The sequence below is a fragment of the Protopterus annectens genome, chromosome 4.part0 (assembly GCF_019279795.1).
Source record: "Protopterus annectens isolate FY-2018-M chromosome 4.part0, PAN1.0, whole genome shotgun sequence".
NCBI classification, from domain to species: domain Eukaryota; kingdom Metazoa; phylum Chordata; order Ceratodontiformes; family Protopteridae; genus Protopterus; species Protopterus annectens.
The window spans coordinates 1,420,936,250-1,420,962,869 of NC_056733.1; the positions used below are offsets into that span (position 1 = coordinate 1,420,936,250).

The following is a 26,620-nucleotide window of genomic DNA, read 5'->3' on the forward strand; positions in this document are numbered from 1 at the left end:
CAGCCAGAAGAGTCTCAGAGCTACAGGCACTAATGGCAGTAGAGCCTTTCCTCATTTTTCATCAAGACAGAGTTTCTCTACGAACTAACCCCGCCTTTATGCCAAAGGTGTGGTATCCAGTGTGGCTCTAAATCAAACCATCCATTTACCCACCTTCTTCCCAAATCCACAGAACAAAGGAGAAAGACTCCAGCCGTCAGGCGGTCCCGCAGTCGGCCTGAATTCCAAAGTCTTGGTCGGCCGGTTGCTGTCGCTTCTTCCCTGACGTCAGTGCGCCAGGGGTATATGAGGCATCCGACGCCATTTTCTTCAGTCTTTCTTGCCGAGCGGTGCCCGAAGCAGAAGCAGTTCGCAAGTGCCGGTCGGCCGACACCTGAGATTTTCGATTTGAATTTCAGTCCGAAGTCTTCATTAAAGCTAAGTACCCCATTGGGGAACATTTTCTTGTCTCAGTCCGATGTCAGAAAAAGTTAACAATTGCATTTCTTGTGGGAAGCAAATACCTCATAAGAACTTCCATTCCTATTGTATTCCTTGCCTAGGCCCAGACCACGATGTCACAGGTTGTCGGTTTTGCGCTAGGTTTAATAAACGCACTATCAAATGCCATTTTGACTTCGCATGGCATTACTTTGGTAGGAAATTTAATTATATCATGCCGTCGGAGCAGCCGACAACTGCAATTCATAAAAAATGCAAGGATAAGGACAGGCAGCCTAGGAATAAGCCAGACCCCGAGGCCTCAGCTGGGCCTTTTTCCGGTTCTCCGGTTTTCAGTGAGGCGCCTACGCAGCCCCTGACGACCGCAGAGCTGGAACCCCAGACAGCTGCCGACTCCCAAGCGGAGTCTACTAGGCCGACGCAGCCATCTACCGACACCGGAGCAGAATTGGTCACCGGTGCAGAGGATGCACCTTTGGTTGCAGAAGGTGTCTTCAGACCGACTACACTCACCATTAAATCTTATGCTAAGTTTAAAACTCCTTTAAAACCTAAGAAAACCGTTCAGTCTACAGGTCAAGGCCCCATGACTAAGAAACGGATGCTTAAGATGGTTGAAGGTTTAATTACCCTTATCAGGGGTTCCCATCCCCCTCCTGATAAAAGACCAAGACAAGAGGAGGATTACGCATCCTCTGACCAGGTTTCTCTCCTCGGATTCTTATGAGGAACAGGATTACACTTTCCACCTTATGAGGATTCTGATGCTGAAGACTCTATTCCCTCAGCATCTCCCCCTGAAGACTACTCCTTTGGGGAAACATTACATATCATGAGGGAACATTTCCACTGGGAAGGCCAGGATTACTCAGATTCTAAGAAAAGGCTCAGAGAGTTCCTTTTATTACCCCAGCACAGACCTCTTGCTATCCCTCCTGTTTTAGATATTGTGGATGATGTCTACTTGGAGTCTAGTTTAAATCCAGACTCTCTACCTCCTGCTCCAGCCAAACCAGACAGATACTACAGAGTACCTGACTCACACAAATTCCTTTATAAAAGCCCTTTAGCTGACCCAGAAACCATATCCCAGGGTCCTAAGGGAGCAAAAGCTTCTATGGCTAAAAATCATGTGCCCTCTGAAAGAGATTCCAGAGCCCTAGATAGATGGGGAAAGAAAATATACACCTCTACAACTCTGGCTATGAGAGCGTTAAATTGCCAGTTTCACATGTTGAAATATCAACAATTCCTGATGTCTCAGTTAAAACAAAAAATGAGCACCCATTCTGAACAGCCTGAATTCAAGGAAATGCAGGATGTGTTGCATGCAGCTGAACAGGTGGGCAAGCATACTTTACAATGCGGATTTGATTCATTGGAAGCTTCCTGTAGAGCAGCTGTTACTGGCTCTGTCATTCATAGACATGCTTGGTTAAAAGAGCAAACCCTCCCTGACCATGTTAAAGCAAAATTATTAGATGCACCTTTACAACAGATTTGGTGTCAAAGCAGAAGAGGTTTTAAAGAAAATGGAGGATGAGGCTAAATCTATGCAAACGGGCAAGGATTTCTTGCAGGTACAACCCTCTCACTTCAGCAGAAATTGGCCAACAAAAAATTGGTCCTTTCCAGCTTCAGACAGATCACAGAGGGGTAAATACAGACGCCCAAGGGGCAGAGGTCTGTCACAGGGCCCTTACAAACCTCGCCAATGAGGTTCTGCTACCCAGAAAGGAGGAGAAGACAGGCCCCAAGCTAGCAGAAGGCAGACACAATGATTCTATCCTCAAACTACCAAGCAAATCTCTCCTGGCAACACCATTGGGAGGAACACTAGCATTTTTTGCAGACAACTGGCACATCATCACAAAAGACAAATGGGTTCTAAACATAGTCTCTCAAGGATACAGATGTTCATTGTGTTTCACTGTTGCAGTCATCACTGTAGGGTTCTTCCTGCCGGCAGGCAGTCCTCGGTTGGCCAGAATCCCAAAGTCTGGGTCCGGCGTCGGCTTTTCAGTCTTGCCTGATGTCAGAGCGCCAGGAGTACAAAGCTGCCAGCCGACGCCTTGTTCTCCAGTCTTTCTTGCCGTGCGGTGGAAGCAGTTCGCAAGTGCCGGTCTGACTCCTGATATTTTTTCGTGCGTCAGTCCGAAGACTTATACCCCATTGGGGAAACTTTTTTCTTGGTCCAGTCCGATGTCAGAAAAAGTTAATAATTGTATTTTTTGTGGGAAGCAAATACCTCATAAGGATTTCCAGTCTTACTGTATTCCTTGTTTAGGCCCTGACCACGACGTAGCTAGTTGTCGGTTCTGTGCTAGATTTAACCAACGTACTATTAAGCGGAGGTCCGATTTTGCTTTTCACTACTTTGGCAGGTGATTTAATTATAAAATGTCGTCGGACACGCTTCCGACTACAGGAGTTCAGAAATGACGCAAGGATAAGGACAGGCCTCCGAGGTCCAAATCAGACGACGGTTTACAAGCAGAGCCAGCTACAGGTTCGGTCGTCGTCAGTGAGGCACTTTCGCAGCCCCTGTCATCGGCCATTTCAGAACCGATTGCCGACACGGACTCCCACGAGGAGCCAACAAGGCCTTTGAGTACTCCAGCTGCAGGACCTTCGGACAATGCTCCCTCGGATGGGTCCGGAGCCGCTGTGCAGGTACCAGCTTCCAAGGGGGTTTTCAGGCCTACACTACGTCTGATAAAGGCAAAGCCAAAGACAAAGGCAAAGACTCCTTCTAAATCAGACACCAGCCCAGGCCTCTTCTGATCCGGGACCCAAATCTCAGAAACAGCTGCTTAAAATGGCGGAGGGCTTACTAACCATGATTAGGGTTTCACATCCCCCTCCAGACAAAAGGCCAAGGCAAGAATTGGATTATGAATCCTCTGATCAGGCATCTATTTCTTCAGTGTCTTCCTCTGAACAGGAATATACTTTCCCTCCTTATGAGGATTCTGATGCTGGGGAATCCATTCCATCAGCTTCTTCCCCTGAGGATTTTTCTTTTGCGGAAACTTTACATGACATGAGGGAACATTTTCTCTGGGAAGGACAGGAGTACTCTGAATCTAAGAGAAGGCTTAGGGATTTCCTTCTTCTTCCCCAACATAGACCCCTTGCTATTCCTCCTATTTTGGATATTGTGGATGATGTTTTTTCTGAGGCTAATTTAACTCCTGACTCCTTTCCTCCAGCCCCTGCTAAGCCTGACAGATTTTACAGGGTCCCTGACTCCCACCAGTTCCTTTACAAAAATCCTGCTGCTGATCCAGAAACCATTTCTCAGGGTCCTAAGGGTGTTAAGGCCGCCTCTGCTAAAAACCCTATTCCGACAGATAAGGATTCTAGAGCTTTGGAGAGATGGGGCAAAAAGTGTATACTTCTGCTATTAGGGCTTTAAATTGTCAATTTCATATGCTAAAATATCAGCAATTCCTGCTGTCTGTTATGAAACAAAAGCTAGGTACCATTTCTGCATGTACAGATAATAAGGAATTACACGATTTGATGCATGCTACTGAGCAAGTGGGGAAGCATGACTTACACTGTGGTTTTGATGCCTTGGAGGCTTCATGCAGGGCATTAGAAGGCATGCTTGGTTAAAGGAACAAAACTTAGCTGATCAAGTGAAAGCAAAGTTACTGGATGCTCCTGTTCAGCATAATGTTTTGTTTGGGTCTAAGGCTGAAGAGGTGATAAAGAAAATGGAGGATAAGGCAAAATCCATGCAAACGGTTAAGGATTTCTTAACAAGTTCAGCCCCCAAGATTTAGCAGAAATTGTCTAACTAAAAATTGGTCCTTTCCCAGTTCGGACAGGCCTCAGAGGGGTAGATATAGGCGCTCCAGAGGGAGGGCCCAAGCACAGACCTCTTACAGACCTAGACAGTGGAGTGCTTCCACCCCCAGGGGTGGAGAGAACAGACCTCAATCTTATAGAAAACAGGCTCAATGACTCCCCCTGCATGGCTCCAGGAACTTCTCTCCTGGAAGCCCCTCTAGGAGGAAAACTCTCTTTTTCAACAAAATTGGACTTACATAACCCAAGACAAGTGGGTTCTGGATGTAGTTTCAAGAGGTTACAAATTCCACTTTCATACCTTGGCAAGACCAAACGGATGGCCAGACCTACCAAAACACCAATGGGCAGAGGCGTTAAACCAGGTGGGATCCCTCATGGCTATGAGGGCCATTGAACTGGTTCCACAATCAGAGACAGGCCAAGGTTTTTGCTCAAGACTCTTTCTAGTTCCCAGAAAACAAAATTCAAGGAGACCCATCCTGGATCTGTCAGTCTTAAATACATTCCTGGAGATACTAAAGTTCAAGATGCTTACTCTGCAGCAGCTCCTGCCAGTGTTGAGCAAAAATGCATGGATGGTGACATTGGATTTAAAGGAGGCTTACCTACACATCCCTATCAGACAGGAGTGCAGAAAATACCTCGGGTTCAAGGCCGGCTCGAAACATTACCAATTCTCTGCGCTGCCCTTTGGCTTGTCTACTGCACCCAGGGTCTTCACCAAGTGCCTGGCACCAGTAGTAGCTTACTGCAGACTCAAGGGAATTCAAATTTACCCTTATCTGGACAACTGCCTTATTCAAGCAGACAGCAAGGATGTCTTACTCCAGCACCTGGAATTTGTTCAAAATCTACTCACGTACCTGGGATTCACTGTGAACATAAAAAAGTCAGATTTGACACCCACACAACAGATAACTTTTCTGGGTGCTCTTCTAAACACAACAACCCAGATGGCATTCCTGACATCCGAAAAACAACTACAGCTGGCTTCAACTTTCAAAACCTTGGCGTTAATGTCTCAGCTAACTGCAAGGAAATTCCTGCAGGCTTTGGGTTACATGGCCTCCTGCATCCTTCTCATACCAAATGCAAGACTACATATGAGAAAAATACAATGGTACCTAAAAAGTGTATGGTCCCAGCATTGCCACAGTCTAGACAACACAGATTGCTGTCTTGCCTTGCCTACAAAAGGAATTCCATTGGTGGACCATGGCATGTCTTCACAACAAAGGGAAAGCCTTCAGTCTGCCTCCAGCCAGCCAAGTGTTAACCACGGACGCCTCGGATTACGCATGGGGAGCCCACCTGCAGGGGAAGGCCTGCAAGGTTTTTGGACAGAGGATCAGAAGCACCTACATATCAATTTAAAAGAGATGTTAGCTGTACAGAATGCCCTCTTGGCTTTCGGGGATCTTCTACAGCCAGGACAACTACTGATACGGACAGACAACACCACAGTTATGTGGTACATAAGCAAGGGGGTTCACATTCCTACCCCCTTTGCAGACTAGCCACGACTCTATGGAACACAGCTCTAGCTTGCAAAGTGGATCTACAAGCTCAGTTCCTTCCAGGGAAACAAAATATTCTGGCAGACAGCCTGAGCAGTAGCCTGTCAGACCCACATGAGTGGATGCTAGACACCCAAATATTCAAGATGATTACAGAAGCCTGGGGCTGCCCGGACATAGATCTATTTGCATCCCCCCTCAACCACCAGTTACAGATTTTTTGCACAAGGACATTTCACAAACTAGCATGGAAAGTGGATGCTCTCTCATTCAGTTGGAGAAACCTCTCTGGGTATGCCTTTCCTCCACTACCTCTTCTTCCACGGGTGTTATTAAAGATCAAGCAGGACAAACCCAAGATAATTTTACTGGCCCCATATTGGCCTAGTCAACACTGATGAATCTATCCCAGGAGCCTCCTTGGATTTTACCTCAGATTCCAAATCTTTTGTCCCAACACCAGGGCCAGGTTCTGCACTCTCATATCAAAACTCTCAGCCTGGCAGCCTGACGAATTCAGGGTGTATGATTAATCCTACACTTCCCAAACAGGTCATGGATGTCATCTTAGAAGCCAGACGGCCCAGCACTAGAAAACCTTATGCAGGTAAATGGAAGAGATTTTGCACCTGGATGCATGCTCAGGATTCGGATCCTCTCATTCCTAACATCCCATTGATTTTACATTACCTGACAGACATGCTACATAAGGGTTTATCCTTCTCCTCCATAAAAATACATGCCTCCGCTATCTCTGCACATGACAATACAGATCCTCCAATCTTTTCGCATCCACTTCTGAAACAATCTCTCAGAGGAGAAAAGAATTTAAGGCCCCCTGGGACCTCAACTATGTTCTGGAAAAACTCACTCTGCCTCCTTTTGAGCCTGCTGCCACATCTGATATTAAGTATTTATCATGGAAGACAGCTATCCTATTGGCTTTGACTTCAGCCAGGAGAGTCTCGGAGTTACAAGCACTCATGGCTGTGAAACCTTATATTATTTTTCACCAAGACAGGGTGTCTTTAACGACTAATCCTATTTTCATGCCTAAAGTGGTTTCCAAAGTGGCTTTAAATCAAACTATTCACCTGCTAACTTTTTTCACTAATCCACAAAATAAGGGGGAATGGATCTTGCATTCCTTGGATGTACACAGGCAACTTTGTTTTTACCTGGACAGAACCAAGGATATCAGGAAAAGAGAGCAACTGTTTGTTTCTTATGCAACAAATTCCCAAGGCAAAGCTATTTCAAAACGGACCATTTCTAAATGATTGCTCATGGAATCAGATTTTGTTACTCTCATCATGGAAAGCAAATCCCAGGAAAAATTAGGACTCACTCTACCACAGCTGCTGCTACTTCAGCTGCCTTTCTCAGGGGAGTACCTACCAAAGATATTTTGGAAGCTGCAACTTGGAGTTCAGTGCATACTTTCTCTAAGCACTATAATCTCCCTCTTTACTCTAAGTCTAGGGCAGGCTTTGCTACTGCAGTCTTGCAGGGCCTTCTAGCCGCCCCTTCTACTCTATAACCACCACCCTTTATCTCAGCTTTGGGATTCAACCCTACAGTGATGACTGCAACAGTGAAACACGATGAACATAGTACAGTTGTGTACACTTACCATAAATGTAGATGTTCGAGTGTGTTCACTGTTGCAGTCTGGGTTACCCACCCTCCTGTCCCCTCTTATACTTTCATTAGTGTGGTTTCCTACTTCACCCTTCTTCTGAGGTGTATTTGCTTCAGGGTATGGGGTTTGTTGTATGTTACATTTTTGTTTTACTATTAGCCTACACTTTTGGGCACCTGACATCTGGGGCAAGAAAAACTGGAGAACATGGCGTCGGCTGGCAGCTTTGTACTCCTGGCGCTCTGACGTCAGGGAGCATGACTGAACAGCCGATGCTGGACCCAGACTTTGGGATTCTGGCCGACCGAGGACTGCCTGCCGGCAGGAAGAACCCTACAGTGATGACTGCAACAGTGAAGACACTCTAACATCTACATTTATGGTAAGTGTACACAACTGTACTATTCCACTTTCATACCTTACTAAGGATCAAAGGAATTCCAAACCTGCCACCAAATCAATGGGCAGAGGCACAAAAACAAACTACAGCTCTCATGAACATGAGCCATTCAACAGGTACCTACACAGGAGCAAGGACAAGGATTTTACTCAAGACTCTTCCTAGTTCCAAGAAAGGACAAAGCATGGAGACCCATTCTGGATGTTTCAATTCTGAACACCTATCTGCGAGTACCAAAATTCAACATGCTTAACACTACAGCAGCTTCTTCCCATGCTAGGCAAGAATGCTTGGCTAGTCACTTTGGACCTCAACGAGGCATACCTGCATCTCCCTATCAGACAAAATTGCAGAAGATACCTCTGCTTCATTGCAGGTTCAACGCATTATCAATTCTCTGCACTGCCCTTTGGCTTATCTACTGCGCCCAGGGTCTTCACAAAATGCCTGGCACCAGTAATTGCATACTGCAGACAAAGAGGAATTCAACTATACCCATACCTGGACGACTGTCTTATTCAAGCAGAAAGCAAGGACATTCTTTTACAGCATCTGGCATTTGTCAAACACCTTCTAAGTTGCCCTAGGGTACACAGTAAACGAAAAGAAATCAATCACAAAACATAATATTCCTGGGTGCCAGCTTGAATACAACGGCCCAGATGGCTTATCTCACGCCAGACAAACGACGACAGCTGTTTCAATATTTCAAAATAATGGCAACAAAGACCCATCTCCCTGCAAGAAAAATTCTGCAGGCCTTGGGATTCATGGCATCTTGCATACTACTAATACCATTTGCAAAACTGCATATGAGGAAATTACAATGGTACCTGAAAAGTGTATGGACTCAGCACAGCCACAGCTTGAAAACAATGATTCTACTCATTCCCTGCCTTCAACAGGAGTTTCTATGGTGGGCACAGGCATGTCACCTCAACAAGGGTCAGCCTTTCACCTTACCCACAGCCAGGCAAACTATGACAACAGATGCATCGCACTGTGCCTGGGGAGCACACATGACAGGACAGTGCATTCAGGGCAAATGGACTACAGATCAGAGACACCTGCATATCAATAAAAAAAAAATGCTAGCAGTGCAGAATGCCCTAACAGCTTTCAAGGACCTTCTACGCCCAGGACAACTACTAATAAGGACAGACAACACCACAGTTATGTGGTACATAAACAAGCAAGGGGGCACACATTCCTACCCTCTATGCAGGCAAGCAATGACCTTGTGGAACACTGCACTGTCTTACCAGGTTCAGTTAGAAGCACAATTCCTGCCAGGAAAGAAAAACACATTGGCAGACGACCTAAGCAGAAACATCATGGATCCACACGAATGGAAACTAGATCCACAAGTATTTTGCCATGATAGCTCAAAAATGGGGACGCCCAGACATAGATATGTTTTTAAGCCCCCACAGCCACCAACTTCAAAAATTTTGCACAAGGACTTTCCATCTACTAGCTTGGAATGTGGACGCCCTCTCCTTCAGTTGGAAAACATTAACAGCATATGCCTTACCTCCACTGCCTCTTCTAGCAAAGGTACTGCTGAAAGTCAGATTAGAGAGGCCACAAATGATTCTCTTTGCACCAGACTGGCCACACCAACATTGGTATCCAATTTTAAGGAACATGGCCCAGGGCCCACCATGGATTTTGCCACAAATTCCTCACCTGCTCACCCAGCGAGACAATCTGATTCGACACAGCCAGCTCAAGACTTTAAACCTGGCTGCATGGCAAATTACCTAAACAACCAGCCAACACCTTTATCCAAAGCTGTTATGGATGTCATTCTGGAGGTCAGGAGGCCCAGCACCAGGAAAACCTATTCAGACAAATGGAAAAGATTTTGCGCCTGGAACCAGGCTAAAGGCCTAAATCCCCTGGAGCCGAACATTCCTCAGATTCTACAATATTTAACTGAGATGTTACACAAAGGACTTTCCTTTTCATCTATTAAGATCCACGCCTCAGCAATTTCAGCTCATTACAGCACGGATCCTCCTTTATTTTCACATCCATTCCTAAGACAGTACCTTAGAGGGACTAAGAACTTAAGACCGCCAAGGAGAGCTCCAACACCTACTTGGGATCTCAACTTTGTCCTGGAAAAGCTTACACTGCCGCCCTTTGAACCAGCTTTCTCAACTGATTTAAAATTTCTTTCATGGAAAACTGCCCTACTCCTAGCAATAACCTCAGCTAGAAGAGTCTCAGAGCTACAAGCACTAATGGCAGTGGAACCTTTCGTCATTTTTCCATCAAGACAGAGTTTCTCTACGAACTAATCCTTCCTTTATGCCAAAGGTGGTATCCAGTATGGCCCTAAAACAAACCATTCACTTGCCCACCTTCTTCCCAAATCCCCAGAACAAAGGAGAAAGACTCCTGCACTCTTTGGACATTCACAGGCAATTACGTTACTACTTGGATAAAACTAAGACTTTCAGAAAAACTGACCAGCTCTTTGTAGCCTATGCTACAGGATCAGAAGGAGAAGCTATCTCAAACGGACCATTTCTAAATGGATAAGACATTGCATACGTTTCTGCTACACACATCATGGGAAACCAGTACCTGCTAACATTAGGTCCCACTCCACCAGGGTTACAGCTACATCAGCAGCCTTTCTCAGGGGAGTGCCAACCAAGGATATTCTGGAAGCTGCTACTTGGAGTTCAGTGCACACCTTCACCAAACACTATCACTTACCTCTTTACTCTGACTAGAGCTGGTTTTGCCACTGTGGTTTTGCAGGGCCTAGTAGCTTCTTCTAACCCTGTTTGACTCCACCTCCCCCCCTTAGCTTTGGGATTCAACCCAAGTGTGATGACTGCAGCAGGGTAACACGATGAACATAGTACAGTTTTGTACCTACCATAAATGTAGATGTTCGAGTGTTCACCCTGCTGCAGTCCAGGTTATACCCTCCTTCCATCCCCTCTGAACTAGCTGAACTTATCTCTACCACTTTATCCTATACTACCTCTGTGGTGTATTTGCTTGTATCTCAGGGTTTTGTTTTATTTTTATATAGCCGTGTGTGTGTGTGTGTGTGTGTGTGTGTGTGTGTGTGTGTGTGTGTGTGTGTGTGTGTGTGTGTGTGTGTGTGTGTGTATATGTATATATGTATATGTATGTGTATGTATGTGTATATATATATATATATATATATATATATATATATATATATATATATATATATTGCCTACCATTTGGGGGCACCTGACATCTGGGGCAAGAAAAACTGAAGAAAATGGCGTCTGATGCCTCTTATATACCCCTGGCGCACTGACGTCAGGGAAGAAGGGACAGCAACCGACGCCGGACCAAGACTTTGGAATTCGGGCCGACTGTGGGACCGCCTGACGGCAGGATAACCCAAGTGTGATGACTGCAGCAGGGTGAACACTCGAACATCTACATTTATGGTAGGTACAAAACTGTACTTTCCGAATATTCCTCAGATTTTGCAATACTTAACTGAGATGCTGGATAAAGCCTTTTCCTTTTCATCAATTAAAATTCATGCCTGTGCCATTTCAGCTCATTACAATACAGAACCACCTATTTTTTCACATCCATTGCCAAGGCAGTACCTCTAGAGGGGCCAAAAACATAAGACCCCCAAGAGGAGCACGAATACCTGCATGGGACCTCAACTATGTCTTGGAAAAACTCACACTGCCTCCGTTTGCGCCAGCCTTTGTAGCTGTTATAAAATTCTTATCCTGGAAAACAGCTCTGCTTCTAGCAATAACCTCCACTAGATGAGTTTCAGAGTTACAGGCACTCATGGCTGTGGAACCTTTTATCATTTTCCATTCTGACAGGGTTTCTCTGAGGACAAATCCTACATTTATGCCTAAGGTAGTGTCCATTGTGGCCCTTAACCAAAAATTCATTTGCCTGCCTTTTACCCAAACCCACAGAATAAGGGTGAGAGACTTCTGCATTCTTTGGACATTCACGGGCAGCTACGCTTCTACTTGGACAGAACCAAAGCTTTCAGAAAGACTGAGCAATTTCTAGTGGCATATGCTGCAGGATCACAAGGAAAGCCTATTTCAAAGTGGATAGGCCACTGCATTCGTTTCTGCTATTCACAGCATGGCAAATCAGTGCCTAAGGGCATTAGGCCACATTCAACCAGAGCAGCAGCCACTTCAGCAGCCTTCCTCAGAGGAGTACCAACTAAAGACATCTTAGAGGCTGCAACTTGGAGATCAGTGCATACTTTTACAAAGCACCATCACTTACCTCTCTACTCTAAATCCAGAGCAGGCTTTGCCACTGCAGTTCTGCAGGGCCTGATAGCTTCTCCTAATCCTGTTTAGCACCAGCCTCCCAACCTCAGCGTTGGGATTCAACCCAATTGTAATGACTGCAACAGTGAAACACGAACATAGTACATTTATGTTCCTACCATAAATGTAGATGTTAAGAGTGTATTCACTGTTGCAGTCTAGGTTACCCACCCACCATCCCCCTTTTCCTTGCTGGGACTTGTCTGTACTTCTCTATTCTATACAACCTATGTGGTGTATTTGCTTGTAGATGAAGGAAAAGTTGTTTTTTGTGCATGCATGCTTATTGGCATTATTTAGCCTACCATTTTAGGGGCACCTGACATCTGGGGCAAGAAATGGCGTCGGCTGCATCTTTTATGCCCCTGACGTCGGGGAGGAGGCGACAGCAACCGACACCGGACCTAGACTTTGGAACTCAGGCCGACTGCGGGTAGCCTGCCAGCAAGATAACCCAATTGTAATGACTGCAACAGTGAATACACTCTAACATCTACATTTATGGTAGATACACAACTGTACTTTCTCTGCACTGCCCTTTGGCTTATCTACTCCGCCCAGGGTCTTCACAAAGTGCCTGGCACCAGTAATTGCATTTTGCAGGCAAAGAAATATTCAAATTTATCCATACCTGGACGATTGTCTAATTCTGGCAGAAAACAAGGACACTGTTCTAAAACATCTGGCGTTTGTAAAAAGACTTCTAACCTGTCTAGGGTACACCATAAATGAAAAGAAATCACAACTGGTAACCTCTCAAATAATTACATTCCTGGGTGCAAGCTTGAATACAACTGCCCAGATGACTTATTTTACACCAGAAAAACAAATACAATTGATGACTTACTTCAAACAGGTGGCCACAAAAACCCAGCTATCTGCAAGACAAATTCTGAAGGCCTTTGGGTTCATGGCCTCCTGCATTCTTCTAATTCCATATGCAAGACTGCATATGAGGAAACTTCAATGGTACCTAAAAAGCTTATGGAGTCAACATTGTCACAGCCTGGAAACAATGATTCCTATCATTCCTTGCCTGCAGCTAGAGTTCCTATGGTGGGCAGAGTTCTGCCACCAAAACAAGGGACTGTCATTCATTCCACCCCCTGCCACCCAAACCCTGACTACAGACGCATCAGGTTATGCTTGGGGGGGGGGGGGCGCATCTGGTAGGGAGATACATTCAGGGCCAATGGAACCCAAATCAAATGCACCTACATATCAGTCAGAAAGAGATGCTAGCTGTACAGAATGCTCTGACAGCCTTCAAGGACTATCTTCATCCAGGACAACTACTGATAGACAGACAACACCACAATCATATGGTACATAAACAAGCAGGGGGGTACCCATTCGTACCACCTTTGCAGACTAGCCATGGCATTGTGGAACACTGCCTTGACTTATCAAATACATCTACAAGCTCAATTCCTGCCAGGAAAGCAAAATACTCCGGCAGACTAACTAAGCAGAAATCTTATCGACCCAGACGAATGGAAACTGGATCCACAAATCCTTCAGCATGTTGACACACAAATGGGGGAGCCCAGACATAGATCTTTTTGCCTCACCCCAAAACTCCAAAACTATCAGTTGGACAAATTCTGCACAAGAATTCATCACAAAAAAAGCTTGGAAAGTGGATGCTCTATCAGTCTATGCCTTTCCCCCCTCTGCCTCTGCTCTCCAAGGTCTTACTAAAAGTCAGACAGGAAAAACCAAAAATTATTCTGATTGCTCCAGACTGACCTCGCCAACACTGGTACCCGCTCCTACGCAATATGTCGCACTTTCCTCCGTGGTACCTGCCTCAGACACCTTACCTACTGTCTCAGCAGAACTATCAAATTCTGCACACTCAACTCCAAACTCTGAATCTTGCGGCATGGCTAATCAGCTAATTTCACCAGTTGCATCCCTCAGCAAACCTGTGATGGATGTCATTTTGGAGGCTAGAAGGCCTAGTACTATAAAATCTTATGCTGACAAATGGAAAAGATTCTGTGCCTGGAACCAAGCACAAGGAATAAGCACAGCAGTGCCCAATATTCCTCAGATTCTGCAATACTTAACTGAGATGCTTCACAAGGGCCTATCTTTTTATTCCATAACAATCCATGCCTCTGCCATTTCAGCTCATTACAACACAGAGCCTCCCCTCTTTTCTCATCCTCTGTTAAAGCAGTACCTCAGAGGGGCCAAAAATTTAAGACCTCCCAGGAGAGTACCAACTCCTGCATGGGACCTCAATTTTGTTTTGGAAAAACTCACTCTACCTCCTTTTGAGCTAGCTGCTACTGCAGACCTAAAATTTCTCTCTTGGAAAACAGCTTTGCTTTTAGCAGTCACTTCAGCTAGAAGGATTTCAGAACTACAGGCTCTTATGGCAGTGGAGCCTTTCATTATTTTTTACCCGGACAGGATGGCTCTCAGGACCAATCCATCCTTTATGCCTAAAGCGGTATCTACTTTGGCCCTTAATCAGACCATTCATCTGCCAACTTTCTTCCCAAATCTACAGAACAAGGGTGAGCGGATTCTGCATTCATTGGATGTACACAGGCAACTAAGATTCTACTTTGGACAAAATCTCTAAGAAAATCTGAAAAATTACTGGTGGCATTTGCTGCAGGGACAGAGGGAAAGGCTATTTCAAAGCAGACTATTTCCAAATGGATAAGCCATTATATTTGTTTCTGCCTTTCTCAGAGGGGTTCCTACCAGAGACATTGTAGAAGCTGCTACCTGGAGCTCAGTTCCTACGTTCACCAAACATTACCATTTACCTCTCTTCTCTAAATCCAGAGCAGGCTTTGCCACTGCTGTCCTGCAGGGCCTTATAGCTGCTCCTAATGCTGTACAAATCCATCCTCCCAACCATAGCTTTGGGATTCTACCCAAATGTAATGACTGCAACAGTGAAACGCTAAGAACATAGTACAGTTGTGTACACTTACCATAAATGTAGATGTTCGAGTGTATTCACTGTTGCAGTCCTGGTTACCCTCCCTCCATCCCCCTGTTTTTTCTCTAATTATGCCTCTCATTTCTGTTGCTATCTTTAAAAGCCTTTTTGGTGTATTTGCTTTTGTTTGGAGGTATATGTTTTGTGTTTTTCATTCTACATATATTTATATATTTTGCTCACCATTTGGGGGGCACCTGACGTCTGGGTCAAGAAAAACTGATGTAATGGCGTCGGCTGCATGTTTTATACCCCCTGACGACCTGACATCATGGAAGAAGGGACAGTAACCAACGCAGGACCCAAGACTTTGTTAATCAGGCCGACTGAGGGCAACCTGTCAGCAGATTAGCCAAATGTAATGACTGCAACAGTGAATACACTCTAACATCTACATTTATGGTAAGTGTACATAACTGTACTTTTTTGTTAATGAAGTAGTAATCGCTATCTGACCCAAGCCCAAGTAGGTAAACCTTAGTGGCATTTTTGGCAGATGGTTATTTTTTATTTATTTATATACGTTTTGTTAACCAAATAGAATGCTGTTCCACCTAGACTGTTTTCAGGCTCAGTCCAGAAGTACACAGAAAATAAAAATGAAAAGTGGCCTCAGACAGCTTGGTTAAATATCGGAGTATACATCTGAATGCACAAGTTAGGCTGGCATGTTAATTACCCTAATGGTACACAGCAATGTTTAAATATGAAACAGGTATTCGTCAGTAGGCTGGCATGCAGTCTAAATACACACTACCATTTTATCCTGGATACAAGAATTGGACAGTGTCAGAGCAATTATTTGCAGTGTTATTGTGTGCACAAAGGGAAATAAGAAAAAAGGGAATGTAGGAGATAAGGTGGGAGAGGGGGTGAGGAGGGTGAAAAACAAGTACATGCGTGTTTTCAACTAACTGGAAGGATTTACCAGGCAGAGCTGAAGTTTTACGCAGTAAGTTTGTTATGGAGGGAGTGCGAAAAGGAGAAGCAGAGGGATTTTACCGAGTAATATCTTGGTAGTGGAATCTTTTGCAAGTAATTTTTTTTTTTTTTACATTAGATTTAAATTTAGTGTAGTAGCCGATTCCCAGCATTAAGGAGGCATCACTGAAAAGCTGTGGTCTCTCTGATGTAATCTAGCTTTGATTGTTTTCAGGGAGAGGATAGAGGAAGGAAAATATCTCACATTGTAGTCTGAAGTCTTTGAGGTGGTACATTTGGCAAACAAATTGAAAAATTCAAGATTCAGAAGTTCATAAATTAGAAAGTGGGGTTCTTTGTGGTATTTGGAGCCATTTATCTTTGGCTAACATTTGGCAGTGATGTTCTTTTTCTTAGTGGTAAGAGTGATGAATCTGAAAATATTGGGTTCAGGAACCTGGGCAGCAAGACGTTTCCCTGTGGTACATTTGGTTGGGGACAGATGGCTGAAGTGACATTCGGCTACAGAGAAATATGGCTGTTGTGAGTTTCCTGTGGGCAAAGAGCACACACACTGCCATGCCCACAGCTTTAATAACCAAGTACATGGGGGCAGAAGAAGTAATGAGTGTTGTGCTCCGTGCACAGTACATGCTTATATAACTACAACATGCAGAAGTGTGCTTCATCACGGAGGAAATCCTGCATGCTATTGTTACATTTATGCTAAAGTATGCATTTTGGGTAATGTTCTCCAGACATTCTGAAGGGAATAGTAGGACACAGACACACACTCACTGACACACACACACCTGCCCATTATGCACTGCATTTTACTGCCACTGAAATGACCACTGGCCAGCCTGCTGCTGATACTTGCTGTACTGCCAGGTGTCTCATGCTGTACTGCCTGGTGTCTCGTGTTGCCTTGGCGAATCGTGGACATTATTTTCCCCCCATGCACTTGGTTATTAAACCAGTGAGCATGGCACTACATTCTTCTTTTTGCCCACAGGAAATTTACAACAACCATCTTTCTCTGCAGCTGAATGCAACTTCACCCATGTATCTCCAACCAGATGTTCACTATGAAGTCTCACTGCCTATGTACTTGAACTCGCAAATATGACCGATTCTTTTTAGAGGTAGAGGCGGTTAAATGTAGACTGTTCTAGCTGGTCAAGGGGTACTCCTTTCCCAGTTGTGCAATTGGTATTCTGCCTTCATTTGCAAGCAAATTTAAATATTTTTGTAGCCCTCAACAGTTGTGATTTAACTTGGGATTTTATTTTTCTGTGTTGGAAGTTGGTTTTATATATATATATATATATATATATATATATATATATATATATATAGATATATATATATATATAGATAGATATATGTATGTAAAATATATATTTTATTTTTATTTTATATTTTTTTACCAGGAATGTCTGACTGGACACAAAGTCCTTTTTCAGCCTAGGGCTGGGGAGAAAAGCTGCACATAAATAAGCATATCTAATAAAGATTTGAGTACAATATATATGATAAACACAGTTGAAGACAGTAGAAAATATACAAAGTGCTATATACAGGCATAGTTAATATTGTATTGGGCATCATTTGTGTTAAGAAAGTACATATGATGAGACTTGTGAGAGTGTGTGTTGCATTATTTTTTTTTTTTTGGGTGGGGGGTCTTCAATCTTATGACACAATTTGTAGATGTGCTGCAGTGCCAAACTGGTCCTAGATGTAATTGGGAATTTTAAAACTTGCAGTGATTCTTGCTTATTTGCCCCTCACTGCCTGCCAGTCTTCAGCCATTTGAGCCATTTATTTCCCATTCCCTCTTGACTTGAGGGCAAAAGTCAGCTGAAAGGGGTTATCATTTATGTAATGGGGCATCCCCCAAGGACATAACCTTCACCTTTCCAGTGAATGTTGCCTTCAAGCAGCAGCTCCTAACCCCCCCCCCCCCCAGAAGATAGTTTCCCCAATCTCCACCAAGGAAATTGCACCTGCCCAGTGTGCCATGAGTGTATGCAGCTCTTCTCACCCCCTAGGAAAAGCAAACAATCCACACCCCTTCACTCTTCTCCCTCCCAGCTTGATTCATCCAATGCTGGAGCTGCTAAATGAGCTCTTCTCACCTGGGTCACAGTAAGGGTCCTGTCCCACTGTGGCATGAAGCCAGGCATAAATATGTCATGTTGTACTGTTTTAAAACTATCACTGGGGTCAGTGTAGTCATGCAGTGCAGCTATGTTACATTTTTAAAATGTGTAGTGCTATGAACTTTGCATTGCCGTTGTAATTACATGAAGTTCAGTTTATTTTCTTGCTTGGTAAAAAAAAAAATTTTTTTTAATAGTGATTCTTGCATTCTATCACAACTAATTAGACACTGTTTATCTAGTCAGATGGCTGAATTAGATCTCTATATCGGTGCACATTTAAAAGCTTTAAAAACTCGTGTTGACTTTAAGCATTTTTATATTCTAATGCTACCTCCAGCATCTGAACCTAGTGGTAGAAAATTCTTGACTCTGTAGATACTGAATGTCTGTACATGTCTGTTTAATTACACTTGCTGCTTTGTATGTACCACAGTAAACATTGCTTTGCACATATGGAAACTGCTTAGTGTGCACTAATAGAGTTTGACGATGTCCTTCAAGGATGCATCTGCAGTCCTTACAAATGGGTAGTCCTGTCGTCAGGCAGCCCTTCGGTCGGCCGGATTCCAAAGTCTGGGTCTGGCTTCGGCTGGTGTCGCACTTCACCCGACGTCATCGCTGCAGTTTTTCGGGTATAAAGGCATCAGCCGACGCCATTTTCCTCAGTCTTTCTTGCCGTGTGGCGCCCGAAGCAGAAGCTGTTCGCAAGTGCCGGTCGGTCAGATCCAGAGATTACTATACCGAATACGACTTGAAGACTTCTAAAAAGCTAAGTACCCCGTTGGGGACTCTTTCTTGCCTCAGCCGATGTCAGAAAAAGTGAATAACTGTTTAACTTGTGGGAAACAAATACCTCATAAAGATTTCCACTCCTACTGCTTACCTTGTTTAGGCCCAGACCACGACATAGCAGCTTGTCTAGCTTGTGCTGCTTACCTTGTTTAGGCCCAGACCACGACGTAGCAGCTTGTCTAGCTTGTGCTTCTTTTAACCGACGGACGCTTAGACGTCGTTCGGAGTTTGCTGAGCAGTTTTTCGGCTCAGATTTTGCCTATATTATGCCGTCGGATCCTCCGACTACACAAATTACCAAAAACTGCAAAGAAAAGGACCGACACTCGCGGCCGAAACCGCGAGTGTCTCTGTTTCGGCCGAAACCGAGCAAGCGGTTCTTTCTTCAGCCGAAACCATGCCTTCTACCGAGGCCTCTTCTAACCTGGTAGAATCGGCTTCTGAAATCCAACCTTCTGTTGCGGTTTCTCAGGAATTATCAGACACTATTCCCTTGGATATTTCAACCCCTGCACGTGAAGCTGCTAGGCCTCCTGCAGCCATGTCGATTAAGGCCTTTGCCAGGGATAAAGCAGCCAAAGCTTCAAAAACGGTGCCTGCCAAACCCCCCTCTCACAGGCCCAGCACCAGTTCCCATATGCTTTCTTTGGCTGAGGATCTCATTTCTTTAATTCGTGGATCACAGCCTCATCCAGACAGGACCTCTCATCCACCTCCAGAGAAGAGGCCTAGAGCAGAGCCCCCTGAGCCAGTATCCACAGATGATTCCTCTGATGACTCAGAACATACAGACCCTCCTGAGGCTCCTTATTCCCCCTACGAAGACTCTGATGCTGAAGAGTCCATTCCTTCAGCCTCTCCACCTGAGGAATTTTCCTTTGGGGAATCCTTACATGCTATGAGGGAACAATTTCAGTGGCAGGGCCAAGATTTCTCAGACTCCAGAAAAAGGCTTAGAACCTTTCTACATTTGCCACAACATAGGCCTTTAGCTATACCTCCAGTTCTTTCTGTTGTAGATGATGCATTTAATGATGCTTGCACTGCTCCTGATTCATTACCTCCGGCCCCTGCTAAGCCCGATAGGTTCTACAGGGTCCCGGACACTCATCACCATTTATACAAGGCTCCTTTTGCAGATCCAGAGACTATCTCCCAGGGCCCTAAAGCTGTAGCATCTACATCTACTAAAAACCCCTTCCCCTCTGAAAGGGAATCCAGGTCCTTAGAGAGATGGGGTAAAAAAGTTTACACCTCTGCTACTTTGTCAGCTAGGGCTTTGAACTGCCAATTTCATATGATTCAGTATCAAGAGTTTATGCTTGACCAGTTAACTAAAAAGCTGTCCTCTGAAGAATCTTTAGATAAAAAATATGTTCAGGAAATGGTACATAACATACAGCAGGTTAGTAACCATTCCTTCAAATGTGGCTATGATGCACTGGAGGCTTCCTTTAGGTCAGCCATGACTGGCACAGTTATCAGGAGACATGCATGGTTGAAAGAGCAGGCATTACCAGACCATGTCAAATCAAAGCTTTTGGATGCACCCATGGACAAGGTCAATTTATTTGGTTCCCCTGCACAGCAGGTACTAAAAAAGATGGAAGAGAAGGCGAAATCTGTACAAACGGTGAAAGATTTCTTACAGGTTCAACCTCCAAGGTTTAGCAGGAACTGGCCCTCCAACAATTGGTCCTTTCCGGACTCCTCTAAGACACAGAGAGGCAGGAATAGGCGTTCAAGAGGCAGAAACCAATCCAGGGTGCCTACAGGGGACGCCAGTGGCAAGGTAACAACCAGCGAGGCACGGACGCAGCCACCACCACTACAACAACACAATCACAGTGACTTGGCTGTTGCACCGCCTACCAGGGAACAACTGGAAGCACCCTTAGGCGGAAAGCTAACCATATTTTCGAAGAACTGGCATTGCATCACAAGGGAAAAATGGATTTTGCAAACTATAGACCAAGGTTACAGGTTCCATTTCCATACTCTACCAGGAAAGAGAGGAATGCCAAACCTACCACCTACCCAAAGGGCAGAAGCTCTAAAGCAAATATCTCAATTATTAAGGATGAGAGCTGTGGAAAAGGTACCATCTATGGAACAAGGAAAGGGATTTTACTCCAGACTCTTCCTGGTACCAAGAAAAGAGAGCAAATGGAGGCTTATTCTCGACCTGTCCGCTTTAAACACATTCCTCATTGTTCCAAAATTCAAAATGCTGACCCTACAGCAGCTTCTTCCCATGCTGGGCAAGGAGTCTTGGCTGGTAACTCTAGATCTCAAGGAGGCATACCTGCACGTCCCCATACGACCAATTTGCAGAAGATACCTCAGATTTCTTGCAGGATCAGAGCATTATCAATTCTCAGCATTGCCCTTTGGCTTATCTACTGCACCCAGAGTGTTCACGAAATGCCTGGCATCAGTAATTGCTCATTGCAGACCTCAGGGGATCCAAATTTATCCCTACCTGGACGACTGCCTGATACAAGCGGACAACAAAAGCAAGCTAACAGAAGACTTACAAAGAGTCATTTACCTGCTGCAAGCCCTGGGATATACAGTCAATATAAAAAAGTCAAGGCTGATTCCATCCCAAAGAATAACCTTTCTGGGTGCAGAGCTGGACACATCAAAACAAATGGCATTCCTAACTGCAGAAAAGAAAGGGCAACTACCTCTCTACTTCTTGGCATTAACAAAGCAGAACCATCTAACTGCAAGAAATGTACTACAAGCCCTAGGCTTCATGGCATCCTGCATAATTCTGGTCCCTCATGCCAGACTGCATATGAGAAAGCTACAGTGGTACCTAAAGAATTTGTGGTCCCAACACAAGCACAGCCTAGAAACCAAAATTCCAATAATCCCATGCCTGAAGCAAGAGTTCCTATGGTGGGCTCAGGCCTGTCAATCAAACACAGGATTGCCCTTCTGCAACAGTCAACCAAGCCAAACCATCACGACAGATGCCTCAGACCTCAGTTGGGGGGCACACATGCTGGGCAAGTACATGCAAGGCTTATGGACTCAAGACCAGCTGCTCCTGCACATAAATCTAAAGGAAATGCTGGCAGTAAAATTGGCAATCCAGTCATTCAGACCATTTCTCCAAGAAGGTCAGTTGATGATAAGGACAGACAACACCACAGTTATGTGGTACATCAACAAACAGGGAGGCACACATTCATATCCTCTATGCCGGCTGGCACTGGACCTATGGGATGTGGCTCTGAGCTACAACATTCAGTTACAATCAATTTATGTACCGGGAAAAGAAAACATTCTAGCAGACATATTAAGCAGAACTACTACAGATGCCCACGAATGGATGCTGCATCCGGACATCTTCAAAGCCATCACAAGAGAATGGGGATTACCACAAATAGACCTATTTGCATCCCCACTCAATCACCAGCTAAAGAAATTCTGCACAAGGACGTACCACCCACTTGCTTGGAAGGTGGACTCCCTATCTTTCACTTGGAAAAACCTGATAGCATACGCATTCCCACCACTTCCTTTGATGCACAAGGTGCTTTTGAAGATCAAAGAAGAATGTCCAAGGATCATTCTGATAGCTCCAGACTGGCCAAGACAACATTGGTACCCATTGCTGAGGAGCATGTCTCGGGAACAAATATGGACACTACCCCTGATCCCATTACTGTTAACACAGAACAACTACAGCATCCTGCATCCAAACCTGAAAACTCTGCAGCTAACTGCCTGGAACATTACATAAGAGCAATTAACCCAAATTTATCCCAAAGGGTTAAAGACATAATCCTTGAGGCTCGTAGACCTTCAACAAGAAAGAATTATGCAGCAAAATGGAAAAGATATCTCATTTGGAGTACTGCAAAGGGAGAAGATGTGGCACTGGTAAACATAGCCAACATCCTGGAGTACTTGGCAGAGCTCTTCCATACAGGCCTGTCCTATTCTTCCATCAAGATACATGCATCAGCTATTTCAGCAGAATACAGCTTGGATCCTCATGTCTTCTCTCATCCTCTGCTCAGACAGTTTCTGAGAGGAATTAAAAATGTAAAACCTCTCAGGAAACCACCATTGCCAGCATGGGACTTGAATTTTGTGCTAGAAAAATTGACACTTCCCCCTTTCGAACCAGCAGCAACAGCAGAATTACAATACTTATCATGGAAGACTGCTTTCCTGCTGGCAATCACCTCAGCAAGAAGGGTCTCTGAACTACAGGCATTAATGGCAGTGCAACCCTTCCTGATCTTCCATCAAGATAGTGTCCATGAGAACAAATCCTACATTTATGCCTAAGGTGGTATCCAGAGTGTCTTTAAATCAGGCTATCCACCTACCTACATTCTTCCCCAACCCACAGAACAGGTGAGAAAGACTCTTGCATACCTTGGATGTACATAGACAATTACGCTACTACCTGGACAGGACCAAGTCCAATAGAAAAACTGACCAGCTTCTGGTAGCATATGCAACAGGAAAGGAAGGAAAACCAATTTCAAAACAGACTATCTCCAAATGGATAGGAAATTGCATTAGATTTTGTTACTCCTACCATGGAAAGAAAACTCCAGAGAACATCAGGCCTCACTCCACAAGGGCTACAGCCACTACCACAGCTTTCTTACGAGGAGTGGCTACCAAGGACATTATAGAGGCTGCTACTTGGACCTCCGTGCATACATTTGCCAAGCATTACAATTTACCTTTATACTCTAGATCCCGAGCAGGTTTTGCCACTGCTGTTTTGCAAGGGATCCTAACTACACCATAATCTCTCCTTTTTCTCCTCCCTAGTTTAGCTATGGTATTCTACCCATTTGTAAGGACTGCAGATGCATCCTTGAAGGACATAGTACAGTTTTGTACCTACCATAAATGTAGATGTCCGATAGGAATGCATCTGCAGTCAGGATTACCCACCCACCTTCCCCTCTGTGGTACTCCTAGGGTATTTGCCATCCTTCAGCTAGCTTGGGGGGGATCTATTATGGTGTATTTGTTTGTATATATGTACATACATGCTTATTTTATGTGTTTGCTCTCTACTATTTGGAAACATTGGCATTTATCCAAATTTAGCCATCCAAGAGGGCGCCTGGCATCTGGGGCAAGAAACACTGAGGAAAATGGCGTCGGCTGATGCCTTTATACCCGAAAAACTGCAGCGATGACGTCAGGTGAAGTGCGACACCAGCCGAAGCCAGACCCAGACTTTGGAATCCGGCCGACCGAAGGGCTGCCTGACGACAGGACTACACATTTGTAAGGACTGCAGATGCATTCCTATTGGACATCTACATTTATGGTAGGTACAAAACTGTACTTTGTGATGACTGAATGCTTTTTTAACATTTAATTAAACAGAGGTGGCCTGTTTGGTACTATTTGCTGAGATTTAGAAGTCACACATGGGTTTACAGTGACAGTGTGTACTTATTCTTGTTCCTGAATTTCTCTGTTTACTAGGAAACTGATGTCTCTCCATCTCAGTACGATGAAACAGTTTTGTGGCTCGGAAGGTTGAATATTCAGTTCCATTTCAACCCAGAAACCTTTGCTGCAGCAGTCAGCATCCTCAACCGGTTATTGGCAGTTGTAAAGGTATTCTTCCACTAATTCATTACTTCAGCGTTTTTTTTTTTTATTTTAGTTTGTTTTTCCCTCCAACTAGTGCTCTGTGCAGCAATCCATCTGCAATGTTCATTTGAATTGTCACAGTTAGTACTATCGTAGTTATGCATTTTCCATTTCAGAACAAAGTGTTCTGTGCTTGGTATTTTGGTCTTCCTGAAGCATTGATTTTTTACGTCAAGCCAGACTTTAGAAAAAGTTCCGGTGATACTAACCTTCACACAAAACTACTCTATCATTCAATTAGAGTACATGAACACAGATGCTAAATTATAGGTTTGTAAGCCAGGACTGGCTCAAGCTTCATGAGAAGGTTTGCTCTCATTTGAACTTACCTGAAGTCTTGATCCAATATTCGGGGGGGGGGGTGTTAAATAATACAGTTTCTGAGTAGGAAGCCAGTGTGGAGCAGGATGGATAAAGCACTGACAGTCCCTCAGGCGATTCAAGATCAGCTATAAATTATGTTGCATGCAGGATCTGGCCACCCATCTAGGGGATGGGAAAAGTCTCTGGCCTGCCATTTGTGTGACATCTAGAAGAAGCAGTATGCAGTTTTACCAGCAATTGTTGGCTGCTTTTTATAGTTTCTGTAGTGACTCCTTTTATCAGCTAGTATTCTTTGAAGTGGAATATGAAGAAGTTGCAACAGCAAACTCCAGATTTACATTTTCCCCTTAGCAGAGCTTGCTTATAGGAAATTACTTTTAACCGTGTTCTAAAACATACAGAATTTAATTTCTAATCTTTGTAGACATTATAAAGGCTTAACTAAAAATTGCAGGAAGCTTCAGATCAGTTTATTTTTTTCTGATTCACAGGTGACAAAATTGGGGTGAGATGTCTTTTTACCATTATAGAGATGTGCTAATGTTTCAGTTAACATTGTAACATCAAAAAGATTGAGTTATCAAAATGCTTCATTGTGCAGAATGAGGGAAGCCATATTCCCCTTGTTGGTGTACGTCTGTATTTACCAATTTGATAAGCACTTCAGTTTTAAGATATCCAAGTGGCCAAGTGTTAGACCCCTCTTTTCTCTGGTAGTTCTTTGATATGTGCAGTAAGCTTAAGATATATTGCAGTTTTAGGATATACTAAAATCACAACAAAAAGGGACCAGACCATGGTAGGTCATGCACTTAGTTTTCTGATCCAGACTCTGATACTCTGTGTAAGGCCACTTCAGCATTATTGCAAAGTACTCTGAGAAAACCAAAAACAATTGTCACCGAGAAAGTAAATTGATGAAAGGACTGAACTCATAATCGTGTAACTATAAGACACGTATCTTAACCACTTTACTCCTCTTTGTTGCCACTTGTGGTTCAGGAAACAGTCCCTGTCTTGAATTAGTGACTGAAGCTGGTGGGTGCTCCAGATCAAGGAATCTGGCAGTTTGCTGTTACCTAGTCTTATCATACTATGCTGTCATGAATAGCTAGTATTAGTTTCCTGACATGGCATGACTGCATTGACGCCTGAAAATGGCAGATTGCCAGATGCCTTGAATCTGGCAGGGGCCATTGTCTCAGTTTTTCATGAGGTGATTTGTGGGTGCTGGTAACATGTTGCGACTACCTGCAGGAAATGCTATCACTTTCACACATTTGGCGAATGAACTGAACCTTTTTCACAACATAAATGTTAATAAATAAAAGTAAACTGCAAATTGGCAAACCAGGTAGTTCACAAGCCCTCTGGGTTTGCTGACAGTCATGCAATATTTATTGCTGATCCTGAGAAATGACCTGGTTTGATTATCCATCTGCCAGTCCTGTAGCTGGAATAGCAGCATCAGTGGCTTACTGAAAATAGGGTGTTAGCTAAGCTAAAATACCCTGTCTGGTGTCAAGAACAGAAGTTGTGACACCAGACAAATGAATTACCTGCATATTAAAATCAGCTTCATTTGGGCGACATCTAGCAGGAGCACTTCTTGTTTCACCTATGAAATATGAACTTAGGGAACCCATACTGCCAT

At 44.1% G+C, this 26,620-nt stretch overlaps 1 protein-coding gene across 1 annotated transcript in view; it reads left to right on the top strand.

Moving 5' to 3' along the window:
• The window catches only part of LOC122799885 (cyclin-I-like), a 468,895-nt gene that overhangs the window by 211,123 nt on the left and 231,152 nt on the right, over positions 1–26,620 (top strand). Inside the window, exon 3 of the mRNA XM_044069255.1 lies at positions 24,472–24,606. Coding sequence (XP_043925190.1) covers positions 24,472–24,606 — 135 coding nt within the window. The remainder of the gene's footprint in view (positions 1–24,471; positions 24,607–26,620) is intronic.